At 34.1% G+C, this 20,044-nt stretch overlaps 1 protein-coding gene across 1 annotated transcript in view; it reads right to left on the bottom strand.

The window, feature by feature from the left end:
* Nucleotides 1-3,355: 3,355 nt before the first annotated feature.
* Nucleotides 3,356-20,044, bottom strand: part of LOC148305598 (pH-sensitive chloride channel 2-like) — a 53,908-nt gene continuing 37,219 nt past the window's right edge. The window contains exons 2-8 of the mRNA XM_088266506.1: nt 18,052-18,232; nt 12,256-12,568; nt 10,795-10,953; nt 7,874-8,029; nt 5,836-6,001; nt 5,045-5,228; nt 3,356-3,746 (exon numbers count right to left, since the gene is read on the bottom strand). Coding sequence (XP_088122632.1) covers nt 3,486-3,746; nt 5,045-5,228; nt 5,836-6,001; nt 7,874-8,029; nt 10,795-10,953; nt 12,256-12,568; nt 18,052-18,232 — 1,420 coding nt within the window. The 3' untranslated portion in view covers nt 3,356-3,485. The remainder of the gene's footprint in view (nt 3,747-5,044; nt 5,229-5,835; nt 6,002-7,873; nt 8,030-10,794; nt 10,954-12,255; nt 12,569-18,051; nt 18,233-20,044) is intronic.

Here is a 20,044-nt window from a genome sequence, read left to right as displayed (position 1 = left end):
ATTTTCGATTATGGAGTGTTCAGATGAACAAGCTGGCACTGTACCATAGTCTATAATGTTATTCAGTATCAAAATACATTTTGTTAGTAATATTGCAACTTATATACATTATTGGGTTATCTTGAGAACAATTTTACAGAGAGTTGAAAAATGTGAATACAGTAAAACCTCGTTACTTTAAAATTACGGGGATCAAAATTGGACAAATGTTTAGAAATTCTATGTATTTAATTAAAATAAAAAAAACATTTATTTTTCATAAAGGTATAATAAACTGATGAACGGCGAAAAGTGTTGAATGAAATATTTTTTTTTAAATAACTTAAAATAAAATAACCAATTCCAGAAATATATTACTTTATTTTCTTTTTATCCTTGCAATTTTATTTTAAGTTTCCAGTGAAATATTTAAAAATCTCCAACTATGGTTTTTTATGAAGTTTTGTATCAAAAATTATTTATGTCCAGGATTTCGGAAAAAAAAAAATTATGGAATAATTTGATATATCATTGATTTTAAAATGTCAAGTAATTTTGACTCCTTTCCAGCAAAATACTGTGAAAGCCAGTTAGATGAAGATTGTTTTGTTTTAGTGAGGTTTCTCAAAGATAAGGGCATACAGGTATTTTTGTATGATTTTTCCAGATCATGCATATATCTTTTTTATTTTATATGTAGATTTACCGAGACAAAATGATATTATGCCTGGAAAGGGGCCATCTGCTGATCGCGTGGGAAACATTCTGGACATAATTGTGACAGTCGAAATTTCACAAATTCTCAAGGAATAAGTGATTTAGTCACTAAGGTAGGCATGTGTTGTTGATTCATAACACCACATGCCTGAATATATTTTTTTTATCAAAATCTTGATATTTGTACTCCAAAATCTAACTTTAGATATTTATATTGATTTCATATTTATTACATGATAAATTTGGTAAACACTATCCAACTAATATATCGTAGTCATACAGGAGAAAGTGACCAAGTGCATTTTTTACCAAAACGTGATCATTAACTATTTAATATCTTACTAGCTTAATATTGCCCTGAAAAAAATCTCAAAGGATTTTAAACTTGGAAGTATAATATATTGACTTGTTGAAAATGACTAACGGCATTGATGTTTATTTTCTTGCCAAGCAAAATTGATTTGAATGGCCCTCCTGAACATTTTACGTTTTGTCAGTTGGTCACTTTCTCCTGTACGACTACGATATATTCTCTTGCTAAAATTAATTAAATTTAAAAAGGACATTTTAAATGGGATGAATCGAGAAACAAATCATAAAAATTAATATGAAAATTGTTTAAAAAGTAGCACCAGATAATAAATTTTTGAGAAAATGACTAATTTATAAAAAACAGTATGTATTAACATAGCTGTGATTTTCGCAATATTTTATTTTATTTTTATAAAGCACCAATAAAACATAATTATTACCAGTATACAATTATTCACAAAAACAATTTTTACTGAATATATGATTTATTGTAAATATTCTTTTAGAAAGCGATTTTACGAATAATATGGCTGGTTGAGTATTGCACCCTCCATTTAAATAATTATCAGCAGACAAGTTTCTTCAACCAACAAATATGCTTAATAAACAAAATATGTATCCATAATGAGAGTGCTCGAAATGTAATGTAGTATTAACATTTTTGTTGATTTAAAATGAAGTTAGAAATGAAAATATAATGGGAGAGAATGAGTGGAAAATGATATATTGTTATAGCGCGCTCGTAATATTATGCTTATTTTACAATATAATATATCATGAACATTCTGTAAAAAGTGATTGGGTTAATCTAAATAATTTTGGAATAAGCTCATTGAACTTTTTCTATCTTGTTGGCATGTGTAGATTCAAAGTTAAACAAGCTAGGATGACTTGTACACATGCTATGGGGTTTTCCCCTTATATTATAGCTGTTTTGTAAGATTTTTAGCTGAAGAACATTTGACACTTACTTCAGCCTTTTCCTTGTATCCAGTATTGAACAAAGGCCTCCCTCTTGGACTTCCACACATTATTCATAGTAACGTTTGATGACAGCTCTTAATCTTTTTTGGGTGACATCTCATGAATCTTTTCAAAATATTGATGAAAATTAAGCATTTAGCATGAAATTAAAGCAGGGCTAAGATACTTTTCATGTGAAAAGCAAAATGATGAAGGTAAAAAGTCAAAAAAGTATTCTACGAGGTCCTTACAAACATAGAGGAATTAGAGTGGTCCATCAAGCCCCAGTTCATACATCCGTTTTTATGGTGACGCTGTGGTTATGTAATTTTAGGCGTAGGATATTAGTAGATGTGATAGTGCACACATACCTATGGTGACTTTGCAACAATGTATGTATATCCGAATATGGCTTGTATATATATATATGGGAGGTATATCAAATTTCACATTCCGTACATAAAGGGATTCTTTTAGATTTTTTATGTTTTTAAATCAATTTGGAAAATCAAATTTCATTTAGAATTTGCGTTCCAGAACAGCATTTTAGTTAGCATCACATTCACAGAAAGTTCAGGTTGATATTTACAATGATATTAATAATATATTCCCTCTCATCTGGTAGTGCGAGCTAGACAATCATATGTGTCGCTGCTTTAGAGACTGCAAGGTATTCAACGGGAAATTTTCTTGATCATGTATTTTATCGTTTTGAATATTAGACCGTTGCAGTGTTTTCCCGCTATTTGAAACGTTGTTTAAATCTTTGTATATTCATTATTTATTTATGCAATTTAAAGGTGTCCTAAATCATAATATCATAATTTTTTACTATTGCTTAAAGCGATAGATAAACTATCTAAGAATATGTTTACAAAATGACAGAGGCCAATTCTAAATCTTTCCAAGCATATGAGTGTCAAGCCATATATCGCTCACTCCTTTCAACAACGTCATATATCAAAATTTGTAAATTTTTAATTGTGCATATTTTCGGAATGCCCAGAAAATGTACTATATCCCAGCAAAAGAGGCATATTTTTAACTTTATATTTACCCGCTACAGGGCAGAAAGTGTTGTTTTTGCATTTTGAAGAAAATGTATTGTTTAATTATTTTTTTAAATATACTAAATATTTTTCAAATGGAGAAAAAACCTTCAGGTTTTACCTAAAAAGATCTGTTGCACAGTAAAAAGTTTAATAAGTGGCTTGATATTTATTTTAAATACATTTTATTATATTTTTACACTTTAAAAACAATCTCCTGAAAAATCAAGTTTTTTTTATTTATGTTGTTCTTGAAAGGAGTGAGCGATATGTATTATTGAAAAAAAAGTGTTAATAAGAATAGTACTGTTTGTCTTGTGATATTTTATTATTGATTTATTCGGTGATTTGGACGTCTATTACAATGCCACAGTGGTACGGTGCATTTAAAGACAGATGTGTGCACTGGGACTAAAGAATATTATACGTAACAGAATACTTTACTTTGGCACATAGTGACGTAAATCAGAAAAAACACACAAAGGTGAAATAGATGGCGATGAATATGAAGAAGGCGACGGGGAAGACGAGTCGCGAGCGCGTGTCGATCCACATGGAGATCTCCTGCGGGGTCATGGTGGTCCAGGTCTGCGCCTTGGGCGGCGTGTCGCACTCCCTGCCCGCTTCCATGGCCACTGTGACCGTGCCATCCTGGCTGTGCGAGGACGGTAGGTCGTCGTAGCTCTGGGTCGTGATGGTCGGCAGGTTCGCCTGCGATGAGAAACTCTGCAAATCGTAACTGAATGTGAGTATTTCAAAATTTCGGTGTGTCAAAATACTTGTTCACGTATCTGGATTATCTCCGCTTAGGAGTTATTTAGAAAGTCTGGGCATTATGCCCGTCATAGGTTAGTTTAAGTGATCACTTACACACGTGTCACATTCACCAATTCTACCCATGATTGACCACCACACTACTCATTTAATTTTATTCAAAGCGTAAATGTAATATGGAGGAATACCAAAAACCTGAACTTATTATTTATTACATTTATCTAGACCAGTGATCGCCATACGGTAGCTTGCCTAGGCTTTTTCTATGGCTCGCGTAGGATATTAAATTTGTCCAATAAATATTATTTTAATGCTTATTTTCAATCACACTATTGTGAATTATTATTTTGTTTATACATAAATATTCAAAGTATGCATTTTATGTTTTATTTTTAATCTGATGTTCTAGTTTATTAAAACTAATATGAAAATATTATGTTTGGTACGATAAGGGCCGATGATAAAAACTATAAAGGGGGAACTTGTATAGGTAGCTCACCAGACAAGTTCAATTTCCGAAAAAATCTCACATCCTTATTGAGTTTATGAGACCACTGATCTAGTTATTACAAGTAATTTCTACGAGTTACACATCAAAGGAAAGAAAGGGTTAACCTTTTGACCGCGTTAGCGTTAACTTTGTTCCTGAGAGACGCCCGTGCGCGGCGGTTTTTCGCCATTTTTTAAATGATTACTTTTATCATGTATTTAGTTAAGAAACGATTTATTTTCCTAAACAAAAATGTTCATTGTGCCTTTTTGGTACTCTATAATACACTTGTGTCACATTATTCTTGAAATATATCGTAATATAAACAAATAAGATCGTAACATAAATAAATCAAAGCACGCATTGTGTGTCACTCTTACCCACTGGCGATGCATAGCGTCAAGAGTGAGATAGATATAGGGCATGATTATGGCGCGGACTAATTATCGACCTCAAGAAAAATCAGGGATCTATTCTTTTATTTATCCTTGTGATGTTACAAATTATTAGTCAGATATTTCAACAGATGTCATAAGGCCAAGGATTGAAGTATTATTTTATCCAAAGTTCCACACCATGAAAAAATCCCTCCAAGTTGAACTGGGGTTCGAAACTTGGAGCAAAGTAAAAACACATACGGTTATGTCAGCCGCGTATGGGGCATGTTTTGTGAAAACACAACGGTTATGCGAGCCGCGTGGATCCGGTTAAACAGTGGCTTATCTGGTATTCGTATAGTACTGCAGGGTAATGCACTCACGTGGACAGTAAGGTAGTTGTTGAAGTTGGTCCTGTTGGGTGCATCGGAGGCCCCGTCCAGGCTGGAGCAGGAGTGCGCCTTGTGGAGCGTCTGGCTCTGCCCCAAGTCCTTGCGAGCCAGCCGCGGGGTCAGCGTGCTCTTCAGGATGTACTTGCTGTTCACCTTCTTCAGCTCCACCACTTTCCTGGAAACAGTGACGTGCATAGAGTTTTTTTTTTATCAGGGTAGATGGTAGGGTTGTACTACTATTGATGATACTACACTACTACTTGGATATGAGTGGAATATATTCTCTGGATTACGAATGATCTAAGGCAAGAGTGGCCAACCTGATGCCCGCCGGGTGTCTACTTGCGGCCCGCGGAGCAAATCACACATTTTTTCCTTTAGTGTACACGAAACCACCAAAAGAACATTCCATCGTGCGTAGTTCGTATAATATACCATATATGGGAGTATTTCACTATCCTGGCAATTTCAAGACCCATAATGGCGTCAAGTAGTTAAAATGGTGGACTAAAGAAGAGAGAAGTAACAGAAAATGCAATAATTATGTTTCTATCTTGAAAAAGTATAACATTCAACGGAAATACGAGGCTAAACATGTTTTTATCTTGTTTGCTTTGAATGCGTAGTAAAATAAATTTTGTTTTATGGCCCGGTAGGAAATCTCGTTTCTAAAATCTGGCCCGGCTACTGAAAATATTGGCCACCCATGATCTAAGGGATACAGGGTGAAGCTTTGAAATAGTAAAATATCACTATGGGTAGAGGAATGCGTGTGTACTTACTTGCGTCTCCAGATGATGTTGACAAAGGCGAACTCCACCAGGGAACCAAATATGAAACCGGTGCATCCGAGGAACCAAACCTCACTGGCCTTGATGTAGGACACTTTGGGCAAGGTCTTCCCTTGAGACGAGGCCAAGGTAATGAACGACAACATGGTGGTGGTTCCTGAAAATTCAATAGGTTCATTTGATTAAATAACACATTGCACTGTACGGCCAACCACATGGTAGACGACTCCGGGCAGACCACCAAAGAGATGGGTCAATAGCTGGGAATCGACATCGCAGGAGGCTAATTCCTCTTAAGAACAGGCTACAAGGCCTACAACAAGATGAAGAAGAAGAAGAAGATTAAATAAAATATAAGAGTTTGAAAATGCCATAACTAGGCGAAACAATTGTCACAATATTAATATTTGTGTTTTTTAATAAAATGCAACTTAATAGACTCAAAAAATATGTGTTTGATTTCAAAATTAATACATAAATTAAAATATAAGAGCTTTATAAATTACTTTTTGACATCTCAACATGAAGAATATGGTATGAAGTCTGTGCATTTACAGGGCTTACGATTGTCATAGGCTTGGTTAAGTGATCACTTTACACACGTCGCTTTTATGTTCACGATCACTTAAACAAGCCTTTGATGGTCGTAAGCCCTTCTAAACACACTTCGGATGGGTGTTCTTTTACGCCTGTGGGCCGCTGGTGACGGGAATTAATAATTATGTACATACAGTTGAAACCTTAACAAAAAGATAGGTGCATAATATTTATATAAAAACATTAAATATGTAATCCCTTCATTTCTGACATTGAAATGAGGCCGGCGCAGAAGGTAAAAATACCCTTCCCGTCCTTAAGCATCAATCGACCAAATGGGTAGAAATATCTTTCTTGTCCTTAGTGTGTTAATATTCTTCTTCATCTTTGTTGAGGTGTCAAAAAATAATGTAAGAAATAACTCTTAATTGGAGATAATCCAGATTTGTGAACAAGTATATCGACACACTCAAAATGTTATTAAAAAATATAAGAGATTAACCACAGCGAAATATTTAAAAAAAAGTTGTTTAATGTTAACTGGTTTAAGGGAATGTTAGAAATTCTAGGAGGGAGAAGGGTGGAGCATCTAATAGTGTATGGGGAGAATGACTTGAAAGATATAGAGTAGAGTATATTTGATGGGAAATATAAGTAAAAGAACTCGGAGTGAATAACATATTGCTATAGGTGAAAAGCTCGTAGTGAATAACATCTTGTCCGCCTCCGTAGTGTAATGGTCAGCACGCACGGCTACCGTTCTGGAGGTCCCGGGTTCGATTCCCAAGGGGGGTAAAATAAATATAAGTGATGTTTTCACTGTCATATTTATTCAATATTACCCTGGACTGGTACCTGAAGCGGAGGGCTGATCACCTTTCCTTCATGTGTAAACGATCAAGATAACACTGCGTTTATATGACGCAGTGCCCTATGCACCATTGGGGTGCGGATAAGGGTTTTATTATTATTAATGTTAAGTGGTTTAAGGGAATGACTTGATAGATATAGAGTAGAGTATATTTGATGGGAAATATAAGTAAAAGAACTCGGAGTGAATAACATATTGCTATAAGTGAAAAGAGACAGAGAAGGAATAGTGCGTAGAGAAAGAAGACTAGCAGCAATGGCTAGGGCGTCTGGGGTTACATAGATGTACTTGTACAATCTAGGGTGTGTTTTAAGGTGAGGACCGACCAGAGTCATTTAATTGTAACATAACATGTTACGATACGAGCATTCGTATAGTCAGTACAGCGAGCCGAGCTCTTTCTGAGTTTTCCATCCGACTCGGATGCTCGCCGCGAATGTTACGTTACGACGAAATGTGGAGGTCAGACCCCACCTTTATACTGCTATCGTGTACAAGTCCGTTGAGGCGATTTGTGATAGAAAGGCAAAAAAGAGGTGCTAGAAGATAAAGCGACCTGTTTTCATATTAAAAAAACACCTTTGCCAAAAGTATGTAGCATTAAATATGTGCATTACCTACCTAGTGTGATTCTGGGAGCTGATTGGTCCGCCTGCAGCCAGAAAGAGACCCAGGAAATGGCCACTATCATCATGGAGGGAATGAAGTAGTCGATCATGTAGTAGCCCATTTCCCGAGACAGCTTGAACGAGAATGACAGGGAGCTGAAGTTGCCAACTGGAATATATTTTTAACTATTTAGAAAGTTGCACATAATTTAGTAAAAATAATAATTTCTTTGCATTAAATACTGTAATTTTTATCAATCATAAGGGTAGGTCCTATTGCCTGAAAAATATGGTACCTAGTGAAATAATGTTTTGTAAAAAATGTCTCATAAATTTCACACAAGAAAAAAAGTGACTTACTTTAATATTATATGATTTATTCATTTTATAGAATTCTATTTTTTACATGTATGAATGCACTTATTTTTCTTTTGTGAGAGCTGTTTCGCCTTGTGAGAAGGCCAATTTAAAATTTTGTTAACAAGAAAAAACAAATGGACATATTTATGCATTAAATTATAAAGCTGGCAATAAAGACAGATCTTGTTACCTTAAAACGTCTGTCATAGTAAGCGAATTTTAAAAATAATTTGAATGGAACATCTGAACAATTTCCACTGCTTGTACAGTTTCTATCATATGCACAATTTCTATAGTTCTCACGATCCCAAGTTAAAAAGTTTATTATGATCCCTAGGAGTATACGGATCGTTGCGGTCATTGATTCAGACACAATTTGACAATAAGCTCGTAGTGTCAAACAACTGCAGTCAATTCACTCAATCGGAATGATTTACTGGTGTTTCTTAAATCATAAATTACATTTCTGATGAAATTCTAATACTAAAAGTACAAAATAATTTTAAATCCTAGTTTAGTCCATTGTTCCTACATTTCCTGATGGGATAAAACTATAAATAATATGCAGATTGATTTGTTTTTCATATAAATTAATGTAATTTTTACACGACAATAATACCTCCATTCATTAATTTTAACTTAAAATAATCAACCGCTAAGAATATTACAAATACCAGACCAAATATTTTGACCTTGAAGTTCTCAGGCGCTTACTAATAACATCAATATAAAATATTATAACAAAGTGAGATTTAAAGTATGAAACAAGAAATATGTTTCCTTTGTGCTATGTGTGCGTACATGCTTGCATAAAAATAAATGTGTTGGCCACAGTATGAACAATTTGCAAAAATTAAAATAAACTGACTTACAAACTACCCAATTTTAAAACTTAGTAAGGGACATAAACCCGACCACCATGTTTCAAATTATTTGTGACATGTACACCATGTGGTGCAATTGTGACATCTTTTGTGATTTATTTCAAACCCATATTTTCTTAAACACCGTGATTTTTTTATTATTAAAATACCCGAAGTAAGTTTAAAATCATTAAGATAATAAATTTTCCACACAAGCTTCGAAGAAAATAAAATATAAAAATATTTGTAATTAATCTGAAAGAATATTTTGACTGTAGCTATTTTTCTCCCTCGAACACAAGTACTTAACTTATTATCGGGATATGTCTATATCTTTTATTTATCTAAACACCCGTTGGGTTCAACATACTAAAATTTTCTCATGTAACTATATTGAACTCAAAAGCCAGGCTATTTATTCTCTGTGCAGTACTTTCCATTACTCTCTGTCCAAAATCAGTTTTTCTTTAGACCTTTGTACGGCACAACTTACGACGTCTGCTACTTCTTTAAATGCTCCACATAACTTCTTCTTAGTCTTCCTATTTGTCTATTCCAGGAGTGGGGAACCTTTTTCGGGGACGTTATTGAGTGTTTCACAGACTGTAGCCAACCGCAAGAAAGAGTTATAGGGTGCGTCACAATTTGTCAAGGTACAATTAGGAATTACACATTCTGTCAGAGTGAACGTGCTTCACTTAGATGAAATGTGGAAGTTTATAGACATTTTTTTAATAAAATAGCAGTTCCAGAATGCATTTGTTATATCTGCAAAAAATTGCACAAGAACCTTTGAAAGTTTTAGTATTCAATCATATAAAAGTTGATATTCTGATGCAATTGTTCGGTGACATAACACTCGCATTATGACACTGCAAAACTGCGAGAAATATGTTAATTATTTGTGTCTCTGAAAGAATTATTAGTAGGAAGGTTCTGTATGTAAATACATACATAAATGAGGAAAGCAGATGGTGACCCGAAGAATTGACCAATATGTGGTTGTATGTCTTATTGAGACTTACCTAGGAATGCACCATTCCATTGAGGGACTACACATAAACAAAGAAAAAATAATGTTACTGAAAAGTAATTTGCAATGGTAAAAGGCATCAATATTCAAAAACTGCTTGTCTATACGTTTTATGTATATATTGTACACCAGAAAAGGATCTGTTGCAAAATTGATTGGTGGTGGAAAGATAAGGGTGCTGACAAAAGTGTATGGAAATATTTGGGACGCGTTGAGGGACAGACCAGTGATCACTTAAGTGGGCATATCGCCCCCTGGAGATACGTAGAAAGTCTAAGGGGGTAGTGGAGACCATAGGGAATAACGATGAGAAAATGGGAAATTTTTGGCAAGGGATAAAAACGTCTTGTTGGTGGCCATAATTTGAATTTTAAGCTATAAAATTGAAAGAAGAATACATAGTATAACACAGATTCATAGTGTATTTTTTGGAGTTAAAGCCAATTTTATTGAAGTCAATCAGTTCTTGAAATTAGATCATAGAATTCAGAAATAAAAACTCAAAGTAAAAGAGCGCATGAATTTTTTGATAGCTCTTGTATCGAGAGTGTGGTATTATTTTATGTGTTAAAGAAGGATTAATGGTCTTTTCTTCATCCTTTTTTACAAGGACCAACAGCAGTTGTCGATTTACCTTTGTGCCGAAGCAATAATGGGCGAGGATATTGTAAAACTTACTGAATCCTCCGTGTCGGGGGTCCTTCCAGTCGGCCTGCACGAGGGTCTCGTTGGTCCAGTGGTTCATGAGATCGAACTCGGCCAGGTGCAACTCCGGGGCCAGCGTCACGGGAGCCAGATCCTCCCAGTGCAGCTGCACTTCGCTGGCGTTATACATCCCTGCAACACACGGCCTGCTTCACTACGCCACACGCACAATACCTTGTACTCGCTTTCAATGTAATTGAGAAAGCGCGCAACATTAATTTTACAGAAGCTGTATAGTTGTTTTTCACACAAAGAAATGTCAGTATAAAACTTAAATGCAGAGTACTAAATTTTCAAGGGATTTTTAATCCAGTTTCTACTTCTACTGATAAAATTTTAAGTCTTTATATAATAAATAATGTATTTTTTGTCATATGTACGTTATGTACTCGTACATAACAGCATTTCTGAAATATTTCAGAATTTTTCTAGATATTCTGTGAATCATGTCATACATATTTAATAATACTCTTAAAATGACATACCCCAACCAATTTCACAAAAATATAAAATTACTTTCAAAATATTAATAACATAATTCATGAAATTGTGATTGAATTCAAAGCTAAATTTATCTAAAAAAATTTGGATTTTGAAATATTCCTAGAAGTATGTAAGTAAGTATATGTGATTGTTTTTAAATATGGAATTATTTCATTGAAAAAAATACATATATTACTTTTATTATTTTTTAACATCCCATTAAAGATGAAGAAGAATATGGAAGTCTGGGCATTTACGGGGCTGACGACTAAATGGCCAGATTTCCATATTCTCTTCATCTTTGATGAGATGTTAAAAAATAAAATGAAAAATAACTCCTATTAATTGGAGATAATCCAGATTTGCGAACAAGCATTTGGACACACTCAAAATGTTGTACATGTTACTAAATTTTATTAGTTAAAAGTTTCCTAACTTGCCAGAGTTATAAGAGATAAGTTGTCAGCCGTAAACGCTGCAGTCCAATGGCTTAAGTACCTAACACTTTCCTACACCATATCGTTCACTCCTTTCAGCAACGTCATAAATAAAAAAACTTGATTTTTCAGGAGATCGTTTTTAAATTTAAAAATATAATACAATGTATTAAAAATAAATATTAAGCCACTTATTGAACTTTTTACTGTACACGGATCTTTTTAGGTAAAACCTAAATGTTTTTTCTCCATTTGAAAAATATTAAGTATATTTAAAAAAATAGTTAAACAATACCTTTTCTTCAAAATGCAAAAACAACACTTTCTGCCCTGTAGCGGGTAAATACTAAGTTAAAAATATGCCGCTTTTGCTGGGATTAAGTACATTTTCTGAGCATTCTGAAAACATACACAGCTAAAAATTGACGATTTTTGATATATGACGTTGTTGAAAGGAGTGAGCGATTTATAGTTGTACTTGCACAATGTGAAATACAAATAAAGTGATACTCACAATTTTCAAAGTTCATGGAGCACACCTGCTCGTCGAAGGGGAACTTCTGCAGGTTCATCCAGCAGTATATGACGGCCTGGTAGCGCCGCCCGAACAGGACCACGCCCTCGGGGCTGATGGACACCAGCACGTCCTTGGTGTCCGTGCCCATGATGGAGGACCTCTGCTCGTTGGAGATGTACACGTGCGGCGTCCAGATGCCCGAGCGCAGCTGGTCCTCGCCCACGATCACCTTCCGCTGCGGCGAGTACGTCTTGTAGGCCAGCCGGTGGTCGAAGTAACGCAGCTGCAGGAGGAAATGCAGCTTGAAGTGCTGGAAACAATCGAGATACACAACTTTTAAGGTATTTTCATTAACGTTTTATTAAAATCAACGAAGCTAAAATTTACAGCATTAATATTTACAAGATTGCAGGGTTTAACAAAGACAATAGCTGTTATTATACTAATGGAATATGTTTCTGTACTTAATTTCGGATACATATAGGGCGTTTGTGCACTACTTGTAATTACATGGAATTTTACCGTCCGGTACGTCAGTTAGCTTTTTAAAACGATGATTGGCTTGGATTGGCTTGTGCTTTTGTCCATCTTTCTTCGGATCGGAGCTCTTGATCGGTGCGTGAACACGTTGTGCGTAAATTTGATCACGTTAAACTGCCGTAGTCGCTTTCATTTTTCAAAACCCGACTGCCGGACGGTAAAATTACGGGTAGTGCACAAACGCCCATAGGGTGTTTTTGTAATGGGTTTAGTTTTTAAACTGGCAACATTGTTTCTAGACACTGTCAATTTAACAGTTAACAGTTGATTTGTAGTCAGTATGTTTTGCCATTTCACCACAAATAGACTGAGTGACCATTATGCACGTCGCAAGTTCATGAATAGGTGAAAATCAATATTCAGCTTGATCTTCTTTTTCAACGCAAAATTTTGTTCGCTGATGAGGCACATTTTTGGTTAAATTGCTATGTCAAAAAGCAGAATTCCCGAATTTGGAGTTAGAACCCAGAAACCTTTGTCGAAACGCCCTTATATCCATTAAAAGTCACTGTTTAGTGTGCTTCATGAGCAGGTGGAATCATTGGCCCATATTTTTTTAAAGACGATGCTGGCCAGAATGTTATAGCCAACGGAGAGCGCAACAGAAACATGATTACTGTCTTCTTCGTACCTCACTTTAATGGCATTGATGTGATGTTGCCATTCTGTTCGTTTATTGGCAGCTATGTACACATACCACATGCCATACATTTCTTATGAGTAACAAAAAAGTAAACTAAATAAATAAAAATATAAAATAATAATAATAATAAAACCCTTATCCGCACCCCAATGATGCATAGGGCACTGCGTCATATAAACGCAGTGTTCTCTTGATCGTTTACACATGAAGGAAAGGTGATCAGCCCGTCTGCTTCAGGTACCAGTCCAGGGTAATATTGAATAAATATGACAGTGAAAAAATCACTTATATTTATTTTACCCCCCTTGGGAATCGAACCCGGGACCTCCAGAACGGTAGCCGAGCGTGCTGACCATTACACTACGGAGGCGGACTAAAAATAAATATCAACATAACTAATAACCAAGAAATGATGTTGGGAAAAATTTCTTCTAAATACAATGATTTTGTTGGTATTTCTCAGCAAAAAGAAAACAGAAATGACATCATTACTGGATAGGATTGAGCATGATAAATTTGTCATCATAATTCTTATTTAAACAAAATTTAAACAACTAAAATGGTTCAGAGATAACTTATCATAGATTTCCGAAAAGAAAAAAAAACTAGAGACATTAATTAGAACCATTTTTTTAAGAGAAGTATGAATGGGACAATATTACGAAATGTGTTGATGTTTGATTTAGTAATAATAGTTTAGCCAAAGTAGCATAAAGAGTAACTTGCATTTCAAACTAAACAATTTGCAATAAATTGATAACTGTATTTTCAAAATGTTACATTCAATATACCTTATCTTAGAAATAATGTATTTACATAATGATCACTTATTTACCTACAGCCAGTATCGCAGTCAAGGGTTTATAAAATATAATTAATCTATTACTAGACAGAAAAATTTTAATATATGTGTCCAAACTTTTGTTCACAAATGTTTACTTTTCACTTAAGAGTTAACTATATGGAAAGAATATTTTTCATGAATGGATGAATTTATATTTCCTGAATGTTTCTGCTAGTAAAAAAAAGACAAAAACCATACTATTTTAAAGTATAGATATTGAAGATAAAGCTTTACTTGAAAGATGCGGTTGATATTTTTAATCGAAGCAAATATACAGCTTTACGAAATATGAGTAACGTGGTTGTTAATCACGGGTAGAATGGTGAATTCCAACTATAGATATTGACAACAAAACTTTACTTGAAAGATGCAGTTGATCTTTTTAATTGAAGCAAAAATACAGCTTTCCGAAATTTGAGTAACGTGGTTATCAATCATGAGTAGAGTGGTGAATTTCAACTATAGATATTGAAGACAAAGTTTTACTTGAAAGATGCGGTTGATCTTTTTAATTGAAGCAAATATACAGATTTCCGATATTTAAGTATATGGTGATATGGTGAATAATACACAGTATTAAGTGATCACTCAAACTAGTCAATGACAGGTTGTACGCCCCCTGAATGCCCAGATTTCTATATTAATATATCAATAGACTTCAGAATCTATGGTGAGATATTAATAAATAAAACCCTTATCCGCACCCCAATGGTGCATAGGGCACTGCGTCATATAAACGCAGTGTTATCTTGATCGTTCACATATGAAGGAAAGGTGATCAGCCCTCCGCTTCAGGTACCAGTCCAGGGTAATATTGAATAAATATTACAGTGAAAAAATCACTTATATTTATTTGACCCCCCCTGGGAATCGAACCCGGGACCTCCAGAACGGTAGCCGAGCGTGCTGACCATTACACTACGGAGGCAGACAAATGGTGAGATAATAATAAAATAAAACTGAGAAAAATTAAATCCCATCCTTATCTATATACTGCATTTTATTTTAATTAGACATTAAGCTTTACGCCTAAATGCCGCATAAATATGGATGTAAATATAAGGAAAACATACATATGGTATACCCTCTGTGATGTTTATGACTAAAGCATCGCCTACAGCCCACCTGAAACTTGACATTACATTATATTTATTTTGCAAAAGATTACTACAGGATATTTTGTCTTGCAAACGATTACCGCCCTGACTGACCACAGTCAAACCTAAAAGCATCGAGCAAAGGGCGCAGATAATTAGACAAGTCTCATAAAATGTTATATAAATTATATACAAAATACTGTTATCCAATACAGTGGAATAATTGCAAAAATCCTATCAATTATTCGTAAAACTCCCAGAATAAAATTGCTTCAAATTTATTTGACCAATACTGAAATATGATGAAATATCTACAAGATAATGGTAAGGCCAACGAAAAGAGTTTGTTAAAAGCATAAAAAAGCCAAAAAAATATGGCAATTTGGTATTATTGATAAGGCACAAGCGAATTTGATGTAAAATCATTGTGAATTGATTTTACTGGAGGACCTTACGCTAATATCCGTGGATTGTTTTTTTCCTTTGAGGCTTGACCTGAAGCAGGAACTATCCTATGTAACAATTACGAATTATTATCCATACACAATACTTTCTAAGATAAAAATAATAGAAGCTGATCAAGGTAAGAAGCAAATCTGAGTATAAAGTCCCTTTCTGTTATAGGGAATATTGGAAAGATAAAATGGTATTTTGATCTTTTATTGCACGTAGACAAAGTGATCACTCTAGCGCTTCAGTATGTTGATCCTAAACACTATATCTATCTATATAAACAAAGAGTCATTACATTTTTTAAATCCCAACATAAATTAAGAAGAATATGAAATTGTGGACATTTAAAGGACCGTCATAGGATTGGTTAGGTGATCACATTATTCACATGTAGCATTCACTAATTCTACCCATGATTGACAACTCAATTCTTGAAACCCCTAGATATATTGATCACTCGTGACACAGTACATGTGAGTTCACAACCACCGTCTATGCTGGAATAGGAAAACCTTTTATTCAGCAGGGACTCTTTCTATTTGTATGTAAGATCTGAATTTTGGATTAAATTCACATACTTGAGACCCGCCTGAAAACATGATGTTCAATGTTTTATGTAGCTTATAATTTGACTAGTTATTTTATTTACAACATTTTGAGTTTGTCCAAATACTGGTTCACCAATCTGGATAATCTCCCCTTAGGAGTTTTTTTTATTAATAACTTCTAAGGGGAGATAATCCAGATTTTTTAACAAGTATTTGGACACAAAGTCGTTAGCAGATTAGAAGTAAAAATAAGTTTATCATCATAGTGTTCAGGATCAGTCGACAGGTGTAAGTCTACCATAAAAAAATAAATAAATAAAAAATACATTCAATTCAAAACGATCAGAAATTATTGTTTTTATTTTACGATGAATGGCTCACTAAGCAAAACTTGTGATGAGACATTCATTTACGTCAGTAGTTCCCAAAGTTTTTTGGGCCCATTCCACTTGGGAGATGTTGTATTCATAGTTGCCTCTCATCCAAAATTTTCTAGTATTTTTATCAAAACACTTAAATTGTCTGACAAATCACTGGGGTGCGATATCGCCCACATTAGAAATCACTGGTGTATTACACATTATAAAAATAAATATAGAAGGCTAGAATCACTAAAAGTTTTTTTTTTAATGTTAGTAACGTAATATAACCACTCGCTGAGACTTTATGTCTACCAGTTTCGAGATGTACACGTCTCTTCGTCAAGATAATCACTACAACAGCATGCAAACAATACTGCAGATCACTCACTACCATAGCACTATTCACACACTTATAACTTAATACATAAAATGTTAATCACATGCGATTTTGGCCTGCAATCCTTAGTGTATGTTGGTTTTCCTCGGGTCAACCTTAATCGCAAGTTATCAACATTTTATGTAGTTATAAGTGTGTGAATAGTGCTATGGTAGTGACGTGCAGTATTGTTTGCATGGTGTTATAATGATTGTCATGATGAAGAGACGGGTACGTCTAAAAACCGGCATACAAAAAAAACTCAGTGAGTGGTTATATACTAACATTACTAAAAAAGTAAAAATGACTAACCACAGAGTAAATGCTTTAAATATCAACACACTTCAGACGGAAAAGATATTTCTACAAATTTGGTTGATTGATGCCTAAGGACGGGAAGAGTATTCTTACCTTCTGCGCCGGCCTCATTTTAAAGGTAGAAAAGAAGGAATTATCCAATGATTTTAAATGAATATTATATACCAATCTCTTTGTTAAGGTCTTAACTATATGTACATAATTATCAAATCCCATCGCCAGCGGTCCTCAGGCATAAAAAATACCTGTCGAAAATGTGTTAAGAATATTGAGAATACTAATAGTATAACATGAAATATAGACCCATAAAAATGGTGAACTATATGATAGATAGGAATTTTTTACTATTAAACTCATACAGCCTTACCATGAAATTGTAAATGAAAACACTAGTTTTTTACCACTGAGTTATATTTAATTTAACAACTAGTTTCTGAAGCTACAGATGTTTCCATATTCAGGTCTGAATATAAACTATTAAATTAAAAAAAAAAAAATACTAGAAAAATACTCAAGTGGTAAGAAAACATGTGTTTTTCTTTTTTTTCTTTTACGATTTCATAATGTCTTACCAGAAAGTGGATGCCGAAACAACAAATAAAACAGTCTTACCATGTCATGAGCATCAGTGGCTTGCATGAAGTAGACATACACTCTTGCTAGCACCGACACTGGCCCATCGGTGAACGGCCGGAGTAGCTTGTCATATCGGCAGCTGTCCACCAATCTCGCCATGAACTCCGACTGTGTCAACTTGTCCCCATTCTCGATGGAGCTGCATATTGGCACTGGGCTAGAAATACAAGATTACATTTCGTGAGTCACATTTCCGTTAACAAAAAAACCAAGGTAAAAATATCATTGGAATACACCTGTTAAATAATGGGTGAGTTTTGAAATAAAATAAATATTTACATATTCTATTGCCAAGCACATTCGCCTCATAAATTTGTTTTAGTAGTCTTTCTTCGCTCATTCAATTTAAATGCCCAAACTATCCAGTATAATAGAAACCCTGTGTTTAATGTTAAGCTAATTATTTTCTTAAACAGGATTAATAATCTGGTTTTTCTTATGTTAATTTACAAAGGAATTAATGCTAGAAATGCCCAGGGTCCATTTTGAATGTAGAGAATTAATAATCTGTTTTTTCTTATGTTTATGTCCATTTTGAATATAGAGAATTAATAATCTGGTTTCTCTTATGTTTATGTCCATTTTGAGTATAGAGAATTAATAATCTGGTTTCTCTCATGTTTATGTACATAGGAATTAATGCCAAGGGTCCATTTTGAATAAAAAGAATTAATAATCTGGTTTCTCTTATGTTTATGTACATAGAAATTAATGCCAAGGGTCCATTTTGAATATAGAGAATTAATTATCTGGTTTCTCTTATGTTTATTTACATTGGAATTAGTGCCAGAAATGCCAAGGATCCATTTTGAATGTAGAGAATCAAGAATCAACAATCTGGTCTTATGTTTATTTTCATAGGAATTAATGCCAGAAATGCCAAGGGTCCATTTTGAATGTAGAGAATTAATTATCTGGTTTTCTTATGTTTATGTACATAGGAATTAATGAGGATCTAGATCACATGTTCTTTGGGTGCCCGTTGAATGACGGCTACCCGAGCTTCCTTTCAGACCTCTCCAACATAAATGTCCCATTTCCCACCAACATCTTAACCTTACTAACCTCCCCTAACAAACTTGTTTATAAAATAATTTGTAAATATCTTAAAATTAATTGTATAAATTTGTAAAGGTGTATGATAACTTACTAAAATAACTCACTAAACAAACTAACATAACTAATAAAACTAACCCCACTAACAGGAATACTAACACTTATAAGAAAATGTAAAAAGTGTAAATAAAGAATAACTCGACACTGGCTATAACACCCAAGAAGGGTGAAAAGCCATCAAAAAAAGAAGAAGAAGAAGAATAGGAATTAATGCCAAGGGTCCATTTTGAATATAGAGAATTCATAATCTGGTTTCTCTTATGTTTATTTACATACGAATTAATGCCACGGGTCCATTTGGAATGCAGAGACTTAATAGTAATAATATAGCTTTGTAAAGCAGAATGTTGAATTGATTCGCATTTAGTCTCATAGCCGTAAAACAAATGTGTTTTATCTGGTTATATCGAGATTGCTATCATGCAGCTAATACACTTTATTTTATAGTGATAACGCTAAGAATATAATCTTACTATGATGCGGATATACGAGTATGTGCGGGTAAATTAACATTTTCTTTTTACATTCTAACACATTATTCCTACCTTTTGCTGATTTTTTATGTGGATTTTTTTCCTGAATCTGGCATAATCCCTTGTGAGCTTGTGCACTTCACGGAATTTTATCGTCCGCAGTTTTTGAAAATTAAAAGCGACTACGACAGTTAAGCGTGATCGAATTTACGCGCAACGTGTTCACACACTGATCAAGAGCACCGATCCAAAGAAAGATGGATAAAAGCACAAGACAATCCAAGCCAATCGTCGTTTTATCAAGCTAACTGATAGAGTTTGCTGTGACCCCCGGGTTTTTTACAATATATTTTTTTTATTTATATTATTTTTTGACATCT

Source organism: Brachycentrus maculatus, unplaced genomic scaffold (genome assembly GCF_059751285.1).
Source record: "Brachycentrus maculatus isolate JH-2025_06_01 unplaced genomic scaffold, ASM5975128v1 h1tg000269l, whole genome shotgun sequence".
NCBI classification, from domain to species: Eukaryota; Metazoa; Arthropoda; class Insecta; order Trichoptera; family Brachycentridae; genus Brachycentrus; species Brachycentrus maculatus.
This window is presented reverse-complemented; position numbering and strand designations above follow the sequence as displayed.